Source organism: Gracilinanus agilis, chromosome X (assembly GCF_016433145.1).
Source record: "Gracilinanus agilis isolate LMUSP501 chromosome X, AgileGrace, whole genome shotgun sequence".
NCBI classification, from domain to species: Eukaryota; Metazoa; Chordata; class Mammalia; order Didelphimorphia; family Didelphidae; genus Gracilinanus; species Gracilinanus agilis.
In genome coordinates this window covers 1,833,125-1,847,744 of record NC_058136.1, presented here as the reverse complement: position 1 = coordinate 1,847,744, position 14,620 = coordinate 1,833,125, and the positions used below count along the sequence as shown (strand labels likewise).

Genomic DNA, 14,620 nt, shown 5'->3' with positions numbered 1-14,620 from the left:
CTGAGATTCCAACCCAGATCCCCCAAATTCAGTGCTACAGAGTTCTCCAAACAAAGAAAGGAAGGGTCAATACAGTTTCAGAGCTCTATCTGGACACTAAAATTCCCTCAGGGCAGATGAGAACCTCTGAGGGGACCTGGAAATGGCAGAGAATGTGTCTGTCACAGGAACCCAGAGCAGATCACCTGAACCCACCTGCCTGAGTCTCAGCCTTTACCCTAGTGAGAATGTAGGGCCTCCCCAGGGTTGGGGTCCAGAAAGGAGCCCTGTGTACACACTAGGGATTTCTAAGTCTAGTCTTTTCTCAGTTGTCCCTGACTGTGGGGAAAGAGCAGCAGCATGGGTAATCCAAAGGGATTGGTCCTTCTCAAGTCGTTTGTTTTTGCTTTAGGAATACTCCCTGGATGACTCTGGCAGTAGATTTATCGTTCCAATTTTGCTTGGCTTGGGCCAAGCAAATCAGTTTACGTCTACTATTGGTACGTCAAAGGATACTAGCCCCAGGATGTGTCGGATGGCAAATAGATGCCAGCCTGGAATGAGAAATTGGCCGTATATCACAGAGATGACTGCATTTGCCTCATCTGGATGCCATGGAAGATCTAATCAATAGATGTTTATATAGCGGCGTGAGGTCCTTCGAGAAGAAGCAATAGAGAAACACGGAGTCTTTCTGTGTACACGGAGGGTTACATAACACAGATTGACTTCCCCAGACTGAAGGAAGGCCTTTGGAGGCCAAATGCGTTTTCCATCCCTCACCTTGGCATGGTTATGCCTTTTCTTTTGGTAGCATTTAAAGGTCCGGAAGGCTGGGCTTGAAGCCCTTTCTAGAGCACCAGCTGGGTGTGTCATGGAAATGCCAAAGAACAGAGGGGAATTGGGCGCCCTGCCAGGTTACTGAGAGTCTTATGAAACTGGGCCGACTGGGGATTGTGCTTGGAGCAGCCCCCTGGGGCCCAGAAAGGTGAGGTCATGTAGCCTCCCTCCTGGGGATTAATGCTGCTCCTGAGTGAGCTCACTCTCCAGGGAAGATTACAAGGTGTGACTTAATCTTCGTAATCTCTCCATAAGACATAAAAGGTATGTCTCCAACTCCCGGTAGGGAGCTGAATAGCATCAGAGGACGAGCCTTTGCAGCCTCCAAGGAGGAGCTTGGGGCCCTTCCCTACATGACCATCAGATTAGTCACCCGAAAATACATGACGGTTGAGATTTCATGGGAAGGAGGCGGTGGTTGGGTGCTGAAGCCTTAGGTGGAGGGGCATTCGGCTTAAGGAGAAAACAATCCACGCCTTGGCTGACCTACTAATGGTTCTGCTGATGGGTCGCCAGCTTGGTGGCAGAGGGTCAGAAGTGGACCTTTTGTTACCTGCCTCCTGCATTGTCTTTTATGTGTCCCATTTATTTCAGGGCCTAAAATGTGAGCTCAACATGAGAAAAGGTGTTTATCTCCCCAGGTTTATCTGGGTGGTTCAGAGGATCAGAGACAGCTTTCTTTCTTCCCTTTTCCTGGCACTGCTAAAGTAGATGGAGAGATGGCATTCACCCAGGAACAAGGATGAAGAAGGCAGGCCAATGTAGAATGAACATTTACTCCTTCACCTCAGTTAATAGGGTCAGGGGATTAGCTCACGGAATTCAGAAACTGATAGATCTGGAAGAGACAGCAAGAAGTCATTTAGTCTTGTTTTGATCATTGTCAAGACAAAATCTGTTCAACTATCCCGTTTATCAGTTTCATCTATTAGAACGACCTCATTCTGTTGACCAGGGAATTGGGGTTGCTGGTTTTGGGGGTTTTTTTCTTTATTTTATTCCAGTAACAAATCTACACATAAGTTTCCAAAGGTTACATGATTCAGATTCGTGTTCTCTCCCTCCCCTGTTCCCTCTTCTCTCTCATAGTTGACAAGCAATTCCACCAGGTTATACATGTATTATCACTCAAAACCCACTTCCATATTATTCATTTTTGTATCCTATATCCATATAAACAAGTGATAAATCATATATTTTTCTTCTGTGTTTCTGCTCCCACAGTTCTTTCTCCAGATGTGGAGGGCGTTCTTTCTTATAAGTCCTTCAGAATTGTCCTGGATCGTTGCTGTTAGTAGCAAAGTCTATCACATTTGATCATCCCACAATGTTTCAGTTACTGTGTATGATGTTCTCCTAGTTCTGCTCATTTCAGTCCACATCAGTTCATGGAGGTCCTTCCAATTCTTATAGAAATCAAACATTTCATCGTTCCTTACAGCACAATAGTATTCCATCACCATCATACACCACAATTTGTTCAGCCATTCACCAATTGAGGAACATCCCCTCAGTTTCCAGTTTTTTGCCAGGATTCTTGTTTTTAAACATTGCTCCGCCACTCACCTACCCCAAATTATTTACAAAAGCTACGTTAGTAGTTTTAAAAGCCAAGTTAACTTATTTGTCCCATCTCTGATGTGTCCTGGCTGTGTGACCCTGAACCAGTTACTTAACCTCTTAGCACTCCCCCCCCCCAACAATTTTCTACAATTCTAAATCTAAATTTCTTATATCAAATCTGCATCGGTAGAGGGAGTCTCCTTTTGAGAATTTCCTTTGCCAATGAGATCACCAATCCAGTCCAAAACTTCTTTGATAGAAATAATTCCTCTCCCAGACAAGCGGCAATTTTAGAAAAATGCTTTCCAAAAATTAGAGACCAAGCCACAAACCAATCCTAGGATACTAGGATGTTAGTAAGGGTTTTACAAGTCCAGCAAAAGTCTTGCCTACTGTAGTCAAGGTACTGTGCTAGGAGCTAAAAGGGCTAGGAAAAGAAATGGGGAGCCCTTAGGGAGCTTAGAGTCTTGCAGGGAAAGGACCCACGTACATAAAAATAATATAAATTAGAATGAAAAGTGTCCAGGAGATGGAAATTAAATAGCATGAACAGTCTTAGAGGGAGAGCTCTTCCAACTGGGAGAATTGAGGAGAGCTTTACCAAGGCTATGCCATTTGGGGTGAACCTTCAGGAGATAAGATTACAGCAAGTGAAGAGGAAGAAAAAGAGAGTGGAGGCATAGAGGCTATGCAAAGATGGAGATGAGCAAGATGTGTTCCAAGATTCTCTTTGACATTTTCTCTCTCCTTAAAAGAAGCTCTTCACAGTGCAAGTGTCTCCCTTTCTTCCCTCTCAGAAAATGACTTGGCCTCATAGCCATTTGCCGTAACCACAGTGGATAGAGCACGGGGCCTAGAGTCAGGAGGACCAGACTTCAGATCTGGCTTCAAATACTACTTAGCTTTGTGACCGTAGGCAATCCACTTAATTTCCATTTGCCTCAGTTTCCTCATCTGTAAAATGGGAATAATAATAGCATCTACTTCCCAAAGCTGTTGTGAGGATCAAAAGAGATAATATTTGGAAAGCACAGTGCTTGGCACATGGTAAACACTATATAAATACTGATAGTAATATTAGTAGTAGTATCATTATTCTCCATTCCTCTTCTGTTATTTTACTCGACTCTCTGAAGATGGCCTGTTTCCTCACTAAGTTCAATCCCTCCAAATGTACTGTTTTCTAAGAACTTGACAAACATGAACATTTTAATATACAAAAAATAATAATAATAATAGCACCAGAAAGAGGCCTACAAGTGAAACTGTGAGCTTCTTTTGTGTAGGGCTTCTTTAAACCTTTACCTTCCAAATTAGAATCATTACTGTGTATTGGTTCCAAGTCAGAAGAACAGTAAGGGCTAGGCATTTGGGGTTAAATGACTTACCCAGGCTCACAAAGCTAAAATGAGTCTGATGTCAGATTTGAACCCAGGACCTCCCATCTCTAGGCCTGGCTCCCAATCCACTGAGCCACATAGGTGCCCCCTTGTGAACGATTTTTAAAAGTATTTACTAAATGCAACAGTACCAAAATAGCCCTTTTGGTTTGAATTTTCTGCTTCCAGTCTATTTTTTGATGTTTTATTGATGATCTTTTTTTCTTTTTGTATCACTATCACTCCCCACCCATTCATACCCTTAATTCCATTTCCTCTAATATATTTCCCTCATAGTTGTTTTTGTGTTGAATTTAATATAGATTGTGTCCCCCCCCCTTTTCCTTTCTAAAAGGAAAATTTTGAAAAATGCATTTTGGTCCCACTCACTCACTTTGATTGAGTTGGGAACTTGAGGCCTGAGGCTTTTCTGTATGACGAGAAGCCTCTGGCTCCCTGGCATTCTGAAGATGCTTGCATCTTGTCCCACATGATCCTGGCATCTGGTAGACTGGCCTTGACCTGGACTGTGGTCAAGTCTGTCCAACCAGGGAGACCCAGAAAAAAGGATGTCATGGAGGTTATAAATTAGGGATCGAGGAAGCAGCACACTCTCTTTGCTAGCGAAGGGAGACAGGAGATGAGTAGGAAACTCAGATTAACTAAGCAACCGGTATGCGATTATGTGCCTTTTCTCTCTCCAATCTGCTTTCCCTATCTAATAAATAATATAAAAATATAGTCTCCAGAGAATTTTAATCCTCTCTCCCTATTCCTTCTATCTTCTCAAAACTCCATTCTTTCCCTCTCTATTGGATCCTTCCATCCCATTTACAAATATGTTCTTAAAACACCCTCACTTGACTACTATCACTTCAGGTTTCCTTTTTTTTTTTTTTTTCAAGTTTCCATTCCTCATCTTTCCTCCTTTTTACAGCCAAACTCATAGAAAAAGATGCCTGGCTCTTTGCCTCCACTTCTCCTTTTTAATTCTCAACCATTTGCAATCTAGCTTCTGACCTTATCACTCAACTGAAGTAATCGTCAGAGTTACTGGCAATCTCTTCATTGCCAAAGCCAAAGACCTTTTATTAGTCCTTACCCTTTCTTGACCTCTGCATCATTCGGTGCTATTGACCAGTCTCTCCTCCTAAATATTCTTTCCTATATTAGAAGACATTTCTGCTTTTAATTCTCCTTCTACCTTTTGACTGCTCCTCAGATTCCTTTGGTTCTGTCCCGAGCTCTCTTCTCTTTTCTCTGTAACCTCCTCTACTCCTATGAATTCAGTCATCTCTGTGCAGATGATTCCCAGATCCAAATATTCAGCTCTTTTTCCTTTGTTGAGCTTCAGTCCTTCATTACCAGCTACCTATCAGATATTTGAAACCAGATGTCCTGTAGGAATCTCAAAATCAACATGTCGGGGGCAGCTAGGTAACTCAGTAGATTGAGAGCCAGGCCTAGAGACAGTAGATCCTGGTTTTAAATCTGGCCTCAAATACTTCCTAACCTCAGATCCTAGAATCTGGGTTTCTAGATTGGGCAAGTCACTAAACCCCCATTGCCTAGTCCTTCCCAGTCTTCTGTCTTGGGACCAATACTTAGTATTGATTCCAAGACCAAAGATTAGGTTTTAAAAAATCATCATGTCCACAACAAAGTTCATTATCTTCTCACCATCCTCCCAACTCCCAATTCTAGCTCCTTTTTGCCCTCCAGAACAACCTAATCCAAACCTTCTAGTCCTTTCATGTAAAAGCTGCCAAATTTTGTGTTATCCTGACTGTGGCTCCACTATATTTGAATTGTTTCTTTCTGGATGCTTACAGTATTTCTTCTTGACCTGGGAGCAGTGGCATTTGAGTATAATATTCCTGGAAGTTTTTATTTTGTAACAGGTAGATTCTTTTCATTTCTGTTTTACCCTCTGATTCTAGGATCTAAGGGCAATTTTCCTTAATAACTTCTTGAAATATGGTGTCAAGGTGGGTAGCTGGGTGGCTAAGTGGATTGAGAGCCAAGCCTAGAGATGGGAGGTCCTAGGTTCAATTCTGGACTCAGACACTTCCTAGGTGTATGACCCTGAGCAAGTCATTTAACCCCCATTGCCTAACCCATACCACTCTTCTGCCTTAGAACCAATACACAGTATTGATTCTAAGCTGGAAGGTAAGTGTTTAAAAAATAAAAATTTTAAATTTAAGTTTAAAAAAGAAAGAAAGAAATATGGTATCTAGCTCTTTTTCTTTTTATCATGGTTTTCATATAGTCCAAAAATTCTTTAATTTTTTTTCCTTACTCCATTTTCCAGATCAGTTTTTTTCCAATGTGTTATTTCACATTTTCTTCTATTTTTTTCTTTTGGTTTTGTTTCATTTTTTCTTGCTGTCTCATGGAGTCATTAGCTTCCACTTGCCAAATTCTAATTTTTAAGGAATTATCTTCAGTGAGCTCTTGTACCTTCTTTTCCATTTGGCCACTAACTTTTAAAAGAGTTGTTTCTTTTAGTGAATTTTTGTACATCTTTTTCCATATGGCCAAATATGCTTTTTAAGAAATTCTTCTCTTCAGCTGATTTTGTGCCTCTTTTTCCATTTGAACTAATCTGTTTTAAGAAGTTATTTTCTTCAGTATTTTTGTACTTCTTTTTCCAAGCTGTTGACTCTTTCGTGATTATCTTTCATCACTTTCATTTCTTTTGCAATTTTTCCTTCACCTCTATTATTTGAGTTTTTAAATCCCTTTTGACCTCTTCCAGGAATTTTTTTTGGGGTCAGAGACCAATTTACATTTTTCTTTTCTTTGAAGCTTTAGATATACCTATTTTGACTTTGTTGTCTTATTCCAAGTTTGTTTTAATTTTCCTAATTAAATTAGTATGTCACCATACTAACTTTCTGTGGTCATGTTCTTTGTATATTGCTTACTCATTTTCACAGCCTACTTCTTGACTTTTAAATTTATGTTAACATTGCGCTCTGCCACCCTGGGTGGAGGGGGTACTGTCCCAAGCTTCAGGTTTTTCATGCTGCTATTTTCAGAGATAGTTCTGGAGGTTTTTGGTTCTTTCTAGGTGGGATGATCTATGGAGAAGTGTGATTGCTGCTATCCTGGTCAGTGGTCTGGTTTTTGATCACCAAAAATAGTTTTTTCCATCCTAGAATGGTAGCCAGGTTCCCCACTTCTGCTAGTACTCCTCCTCTCCCTAGGTCTATGATCCAGAATTGCATATGGCCAGTGCAACAGAATCCTACTCCCAGTGCCAGCAGAGGATCCCATGTAATCTCTTTCTTCCCAATTGTCTGATCCCTTTACAGTCTACAGACCAAGAGCTCTGGATACAACTTCTCCCCTCCAGGCCTCTTGCTGGCTTGCCATGGTGTGAACTGTGCTAAAATGTGTTCCACTCTCATTCCAGGGAAAAAGAGCTTTCCTGCCAACCTTCTAAATTTTCCTGAGAAAGAAAATTGTTCTAACCCATACTTTTTTTTTTTTTTTTAATTTTAAACCCTTAACTTCTGTGTATTGACTTATAGGTGGAAGATTGGTAAGGGTAGGCAATGGGGGTCAAGTGACTTGCCCAGGGTCACACAGCTGGGAAGTGTCTAAGGCCGGATTTGAACCTAGAACCTCCTGTCTCTAGGCCTGGCTCTCAATCCACTGAGCTACCCAGATGCCCCCCTAACCCATACTTTTGTTGATTCTGCTACTCCAGAATTTTTTCATGTCCTTACTATCTGTCTTAGTAACTACTCTACGACAGAAAGGCATGAATTAGGCCAGTAAGATTAAGTGACTTTCCCAGGGTCACATAGCTAGGAATTATCTGAGTTCAGATTTGAATCCAGGTCCTCTCGACTATGGGCTTGACACTCTGTCCACTATGCCACTTTACTGCCCTTCAGAATTTGTTTTGGGGTATTATTTCAAAATTTTTTGGAGAGGTATTAGGAGAGTTCAGTTGAGTCCCTGCCTTTACTCTGCCATCTTGGTCCTGCCCCTTATCAAATTCATCATCCCTGAGAGGGCACAATATCAGATGACTAAAGCATAGCTCTAACCATTTCATTCCCCTACACAGTAAACTCCAGCGACTCTCATTTGCCTCTCCCATCAAGTACAACCATCTTTGTTTGGCATTTAAAACCCTTCACATTCAGATCCAGTCTTCCTACTCCCCTTAACACTCTTCAATACAGTCATCCTGGCCTTCTGGTCATTCCTCATGCACAACATTTCATCTCCCATCCCTGTGCCTTTGCAAAGACTGACACCAATACTCAATAATGGTTAAATAATAAGTTTAAAAACTATATACTAGTTTGCATGAGAAGCTGGATCAAAGGAGGGTTCATCCTACTTCCCTCCCAATTGAAAAATTAAAAAGGAAAAATCCTCATCCTAAATATTAATAGTCTAGCAAAACATATTTCCACACTGTTCGTATCTGAAAATGTACATGTCTTTCAGCATTTAAGTCTGCCACCTCTCCAGCAAAAGGTAGATGGCATGTTTTGTCTTTATTCCTCCACACTTATTATTTGCATTCATCCAAGTTCCCAAGTCCTCCAAACTTATTTTTCTTTATAATGTTTTTGTCGATATGTAAATTATTTATAATTCTGCTTATTTCATTCTTAGTCTTTCTCCAGCAAAAGAAGCAACATAATAAGCAAGGGGCATATTAAGGGGAATACATGATTATCTTCCCTGACACCAATCCCCAAATATTAGGGATAAACCACCAACTGAGCCTCTCTCTCCTTCATGGCTTTGATTTGTGACTCAACAGCCAAAGATTTTAAAATAGGGAAATACTGTAAAAGTCTAGTTAAACAATGGCCAAGGGGTGGAAGGGTAGAACAAACTATGATTTGGGGGAGAACAGGAGAGGTGGTACACACCTATTACAGTGAAGACCCTTGTGCTTGTCTCTCCTACAGAGTGAATGAACTGTATGTTGACGATCCAGATAAGGACAGTGGAGGCAAAATAGATGTCAGTTTGAACATCAGTTTGCCAAATTTACACTGTGAATGTAAGTACCATAAGTGTCTCTTTTATTCCCTTCACATTCTACCTTTGCTCTAGTTTGGGCAACTTCCCTAAGCCACCATAAGCTTCAGTTCCACCCCCAGAATTTAATGTCTCTGACTCCATGAGTCCCTGCTAAGTCATTTCCCTTCAAATAACACCTCCTCTTCGACATCTGTTAAAGGGGACTACTATGGGTCAGAGCAGTTTGGTGAAAAACCAAAATCTGAATGAAGAATTTATCCTCATTATTGCTTTTGGGCCTTCAGATGGGAATTACGTCATTTTTTTTTTTTTATAGCTCAGAGTAGGAACAGAGTAAGGGATCCTGTGCAAGTCAAAAATGTTTTTTTCTTTCAATTAGAAAAATAAATCTGGCCTTAGACCTTTAATTCAAGAGTTGCAGGAACATTGCTCCTAAAAGAAGGAAAATTTTAGTCACATAGGAGACCTGGTAGCATTAACGTAATGGAAAGATTTTTTTTTAGCCCCAGATCCTTTTCCACTCTTGGAGCATACAGTAAAGCAGTCAGCCCACATCAGCATTTTTGGGTCCAGGGTTTGGATATGCTCTGATGTGTCTACTTAAATTTGAAGGGTTCCCTGGTGGTATTGTCCTCTATTCTTACTCTTCTTCTAAGGCAGGGGCACACACACACACACACACACACACACACACACACACACACACACAAAACCACTCCCAAAGTTGGGACTGTGAATGCTCTGGTGTTGAAACCAAGGAACCCTTACTTTTAGGTTACTCCTACTTGCTCTTCTTCATTGTTGCCTTGGATTATATCAATGTGCCATGGAGACACCTGCAGTTTTCTAGTCGCTTATGTTTTCCAGGCTCACCCTCAATTTTGATGAGTACCGCTTGCAACATTTCATAAAGCCATCCTGGTAGACTTGTTGTTGTCCCTCTTCCCATTTTCAGAATGAAACATTAGGACCCATTTGGAAATTGGGAATACTCCAAAGCCTCTCAGCTGCTTGATGATGATGGATTTAGGACTGATGGACCAGAGCTGCAAATTTGTTACTAAATTGGAAGATGCCCTTGCAGAGTAGACACCAAGAAAGGGGTTTGATGGAGCCAATTCATCATCCTCAGAGATCTTTTCTCCCAAAGACCAGATTTCTTTGTTCCAACTACAGAGTAGGACTCCATCTGGACCTCATTAACCTCACACTTGGCAAAGGCGTCCCCTCCATGGCTCCATAAAATCTTTATACCTCATGCCCATTCGCTGCTCACGTTAAGCCAAACTCTATGAGTTAAAGGGAGAGTCTGTATCTACTTAGATTTAAAGAGATCTGCTCTTACTTCCTCCTGTGCTTGGCCATCCTTTCTTCTTTCCAGCTAAACAGGTAATGGATGTTTTGCAATAAAATACACATTGGGAGTAGCCTCCATCCTTCCCCCTTGCCTCCGATTGTGACTCTTCTTTTATTCTTTTTGTTCCCCGGGTGCTTTACAGTGGTAGGACTGGACATCCAGGATGAGATGGGAAGACATGAAGTCGGGCATATTGACAATTCGATGAAAATCCCTCTGAATAATGGTGAAGGCTGCCGGTTCGAGGGCCAGTTCAGCATCAACAAGGTGACCAGAGATCTTAAGTCTCTTCCTGCCATCTCCCTCCTATTCCCTGGCCTTCTTCCTTGTAAATCTGAATTACCGCGTGGTAATTTGAATCTTGAGTCAGAGCCTCTAGAGGGCTGGATATATTCATGACAGTCTTGCTGCTCCAAAGGCAACAGGTTTTAGGTAATTCCAGTCTTGGAGATATGTCAGGCAATTTTGGGATCATGGTCTGATCTTGTGGTTAATAGCATAATTATTCTTCAAACCAGTTAAAAAGTATAGTTCTAGGCGTAAGAAATAGAATGGATATAGAAGAATAGATTTAAAAATATTATGGTTTTAAAAGATTTATTGGTAGCCATTAGAAAAATGAAGCCACGTGCCATGCTGAGAGTCATTTTAAAAGATGTGCCCTGTTACCTCCCTTCCCCATCCTGGCTCTGCTCCAGAATCACCAAAAGAGGAAGTGCCAATCTAGTCACTCACTATTTATCCTTCTATCTATATAATTACTCTTCCTGCCTACGTGATTATGCAAGCCAAGAATCATGGGAAATGTAGTTTCAAAGACCCCTAAACTTCCACAGGAAGTTTAGATCAGAGACCTCAAAATTAGTTCAAGGACCCCCAAATTTCCAATACCACAATGGATATGTCTTTAAGGAGAAAAAAAAAACTGGATACCTGAACAATTTTATAGATCATGTCCCCATTAAATAGGTTGTATGATCATAGGATTTAGTTCTGGAAGAAGCCAGTCAATCAATAAATATTTATTAAATGGGAGAAAACTAGATGGCTCAATGGATAGAGCTTTGAGCTTGGAGTCAGAGAAATCTGAGTTCAAATCCAGACTTACTAACTGTGTGACCTTGAGCAAGTCACTTAACCTTTGTTTGCCTTAAACCCATGAAGAAAAAGGAAATGACCAAACACTCCAATATCTTTGTCGAGAAAACCTCATGGATTGGATGGTCTGCAGAGTCACAAAGAATCAGATATAGTTGATTAAACAACAGTAACAAAGTGCCTACTATGTGCCAGGCACTATGCTAAGTGCTTGAGCCTTTAAACAAGCTTATTTAGCACAGTCCCCTCATTTTATGGTTGAAGAAACTGAGGCTTCAGGAAGGAAAGTAATAGCCCCTAAGTCAAAAGGCAAGTAAGCAGCAGCTCTCATACTGTTTCCTCAATTCTGTTCCACACCCCACTTCCTCAACTGTTTGCTAATAAAGCTGTCTCTCTGGGCTCTGAGTTGACTCTTGGGTTATAGAGTTTATAGGAAATTCTCTGGAAAATCTAGTTCATATTACTTTATTCCCAAGGCTACTAAACAGTTTGTCTCTTTCCCTGGTTTACCCCTGGGAGAAGGAGTATCAAATTTCATTGATATCACTAAAGGGCAAAAGCTGAATCAGAGAACAACCTGTCTAAAATTTTTTGCTAATTCTCTGTATGATGATTAAAATAATAATAATAATAATAGCAGCTAGCATTTATATAGCCCTTTTAAAAAAGCTCTTACCTTCTGTTTTAGTATCAGTTCTAAGACAGAAGGGCAAAGGCTAGGCAAACAAGGTTAAATGACTTGGATAGGGGTACACAGCTAAGAAGCGTTTGAGGTCAGATTTGAACCCAAGTCCTCCCAATTCCAGGCCTGGTGCTCTATCCATGTGCCACCTAGCTTCTCCATTTATATAGCATTTAAGGTTTGCAAAGCACCTAATAGATGTCTCATTTGGTCCTCACAATAACTCTGTGAAATGGATGCTTTTATTGTTTCCATTATACAGCTAAAGAAATTGAGGAAGAATTATTATGTGGCTTACCCAGCTTATATAGCTAGTAAGCAACTGAGTGAGGTTTCGAGGTTACATCTTCCTCAGTCTAACACTACCTACCGTGACTACAAGGCGCCAAAGTGGGATGGAGAGCAAACTGTAGATTTTTTGGTATTAGAGGAAAAATCTTTAGGGACTTAGCAAGTGTATCCCATTTTCCTCGATCTAGTTTCTTTCTTCTTGAAAGCCATGCTAGCATCTCTGAATAGGAAAGAGCAAGTCACTAGCTCCACTAACCTTACAGAATGAAGCAGGTCTGGACTTTGATTGGTCCTCAAAAAAAGTTGAGTTTCCATCGTTCGATAAAGCTTTTTCTGGCCTTCAGTGGAAAAGCTGCTGAAAGCAGCATCATTTTCCCAGGTGATTTGGAAACATTTCCAGCTGATATGTATGAGGCGGCCTTCCAACTTGAGTTTACACAAGAAAGGGAACCAGAAGACAGTCACTAAGAGGAAGTCACAATGCTGTTGCACTTTCAGACTTACAAAATGCCTCCATTTTATTTCTCCAAACCTTAATTTCATCATCGGAACATGAGAGGGAGTGGGCTACTTTGCTTCTAAGCTCCCTCCAGATCTCAAGTTCTTTGGTTCTATAATTCTATAATCTTTCAATCAACAAGCATGTTCTGAGCATTTACTATGTGCAAAGCACTGTGATAGGCCTGGGAGATACAAAGAAAAAGCAAAAACAGGCCCTGCCCTTAAGGCACTTACATTTTAATAGTAGAAATGATGGATGGATGGATGGATGGATAGACATAGATAGATAGATAGATAGATAGATAGATAGATAGATAGATAGATAGATAAAAGATAAATATAATGTAGATGAAAGGTAGCCTTAGAAGGGAAGCCACTAGCAGCATGGATGGTGCAGGGTGGGGGGAAGGGGGGGATGAAGAGGAGGGAATGGGAACTAGAAAAGCCTTCTAGAGGAGGTAGCTAAATCTTAAAGGAAACCAAGGATTCTAAGAGAGGGTGATGAGGGGGAGAGCATGCCAAGCATGGGGGACGGCCACTACAAAGGCATAAATGTGGGAAGTGGGACAATGTATATAAGAAAGAACATGATTTTGGTGTCTGTGAAGAGTTAGTCAATAAATATCCACTAAGCAGTGAAGTGGCTTAGTGGATAGTGCAGTGGACTTGGAATCAGGAAGTTCTGAGTTCAAATGCAGCTTCAGAAACTTACTAGCTGTGTAACCTTTGGCAAGTCACTTAACCTGTTTGCCTTAATCTACTAGAGAGGGAAATGGCAAACTGCTCCAGTATTTTTGTGAAGAAAACCCCATGGATATTATAGTCTATGGCAGTGATGGTGAACCTTTTAGAGACAGAGTGCTGGGCCACACCCTGCCCCCCCCCCATACCTTGTGCCCCACCACCACCACCCCTCCTGCCCCCCTTACCCCAGACCTGGGAGGGAGGAGGAAGCACTCCCATTGGCTGCTGGGCAGAGGGGCAGGTGATGAGAGGTGTGAGTGGAGAGGGGGAGAAGAATGGCCCCAGCACTCCATTCTCTTCCAGCTGTGTGCCACACTGTGAGCTATGCTCCCCTCAAACCTTGCTCCTCTCCAACCCTACCACAGGAATCACCTTCACCACAGACTCAATAGGCTGCCATCCCTGCTGCACCCCAAACCCCCACCAGATGCTTACCACAGGCTGAGGAGGGAGGAAGTACTCCCATTGGCTGCTGGGCAGAGGGGCAGGTGAAGTGAGGAAAGTCCTTAGGTACATGGAGAGGAGGAGGTGAACAACTCTGCCTTGAGTTCCTCTGACTTTCTAGTAATGAACTCTGGTGGGCAACTATAGACAAGCCAACACAGAAGGCTCTGTGTGCTCTTTTGGGCATGTGTTTCATAGGTTCACCATCACACATCTACGAGGGTCATGAAGAATAGGACATAACTGAACAATTAAACAACAAAATACCTTCTGTTTGCCAGGCACAGTGTTTAAGTGCTAGAGCCTTAAAACTAGCTCATCTGGCCCAGTCCCCTCATTTTATAAATAGTTGAGGAAACTGAGCCTTTAGAAAGGGAAGTAATAGCCCTAAGTTGTCTATGAGGTGAGTAATGTGTTAAAATAGGAAGGTTTTTAATTTCCAGAGGAGTTTATATTTGATCCTAGAAGTAATTAGAAGATATTAGGAATTATTGAATAGAAGTATGATAAGAAAATTACTTTGGCAGCTATGCAAAAAGTAGATTTTCAGTAGAGAGAGACTTGAGACAGGGGTCCAAATTGAAAGCTATTACTATAGTCCAGATGAGAGGTGATAAGTTGAGAGATATTGTATCAACACACTATAGGGGGTGTGTGTGTGCATGTGCGTGAGAGAGGGAGAGAGAGAGAGGGAGAGAGAGAGAGAGGGAGAGAGAGAGG

The 14,620-nt window shown here is 41.4% G+C and overlaps 1 protein-coding gene across 1 annotated transcript in view; it reads left to right on the top strand.

Annotated features, from left to right (window-relative positions):
• The first annotated feature begins 1,085 nt into the window (after positions 1 to 1,085).
• LOC123253455 (endoplasmic reticulum-Golgi intermediate compartment protein 1-like) overlaps positions 1,086 to 14,620 on the top strand; it is a 39,758-nt gene continuing 26,223 nt past the window's right edge. Inside the window, exons 1-4 of the mRNA XM_044682647.1 lie at positions 1,086 to 1,241; positions 1,414 to 1,460; positions 8,708 to 8,802; positions 10,283 to 10,407. Coding sequence (XP_044538582.1) covers positions 1,086 to 1,241; positions 1,414 to 1,460; positions 8,708 to 8,802; positions 10,283 to 10,407 — 423 coding nt within the window. The remainder of the gene's footprint in view (positions 1,242 to 1,413; positions 1,461 to 8,707; positions 8,803 to 10,282; positions 10,408 to 14,620) is intronic.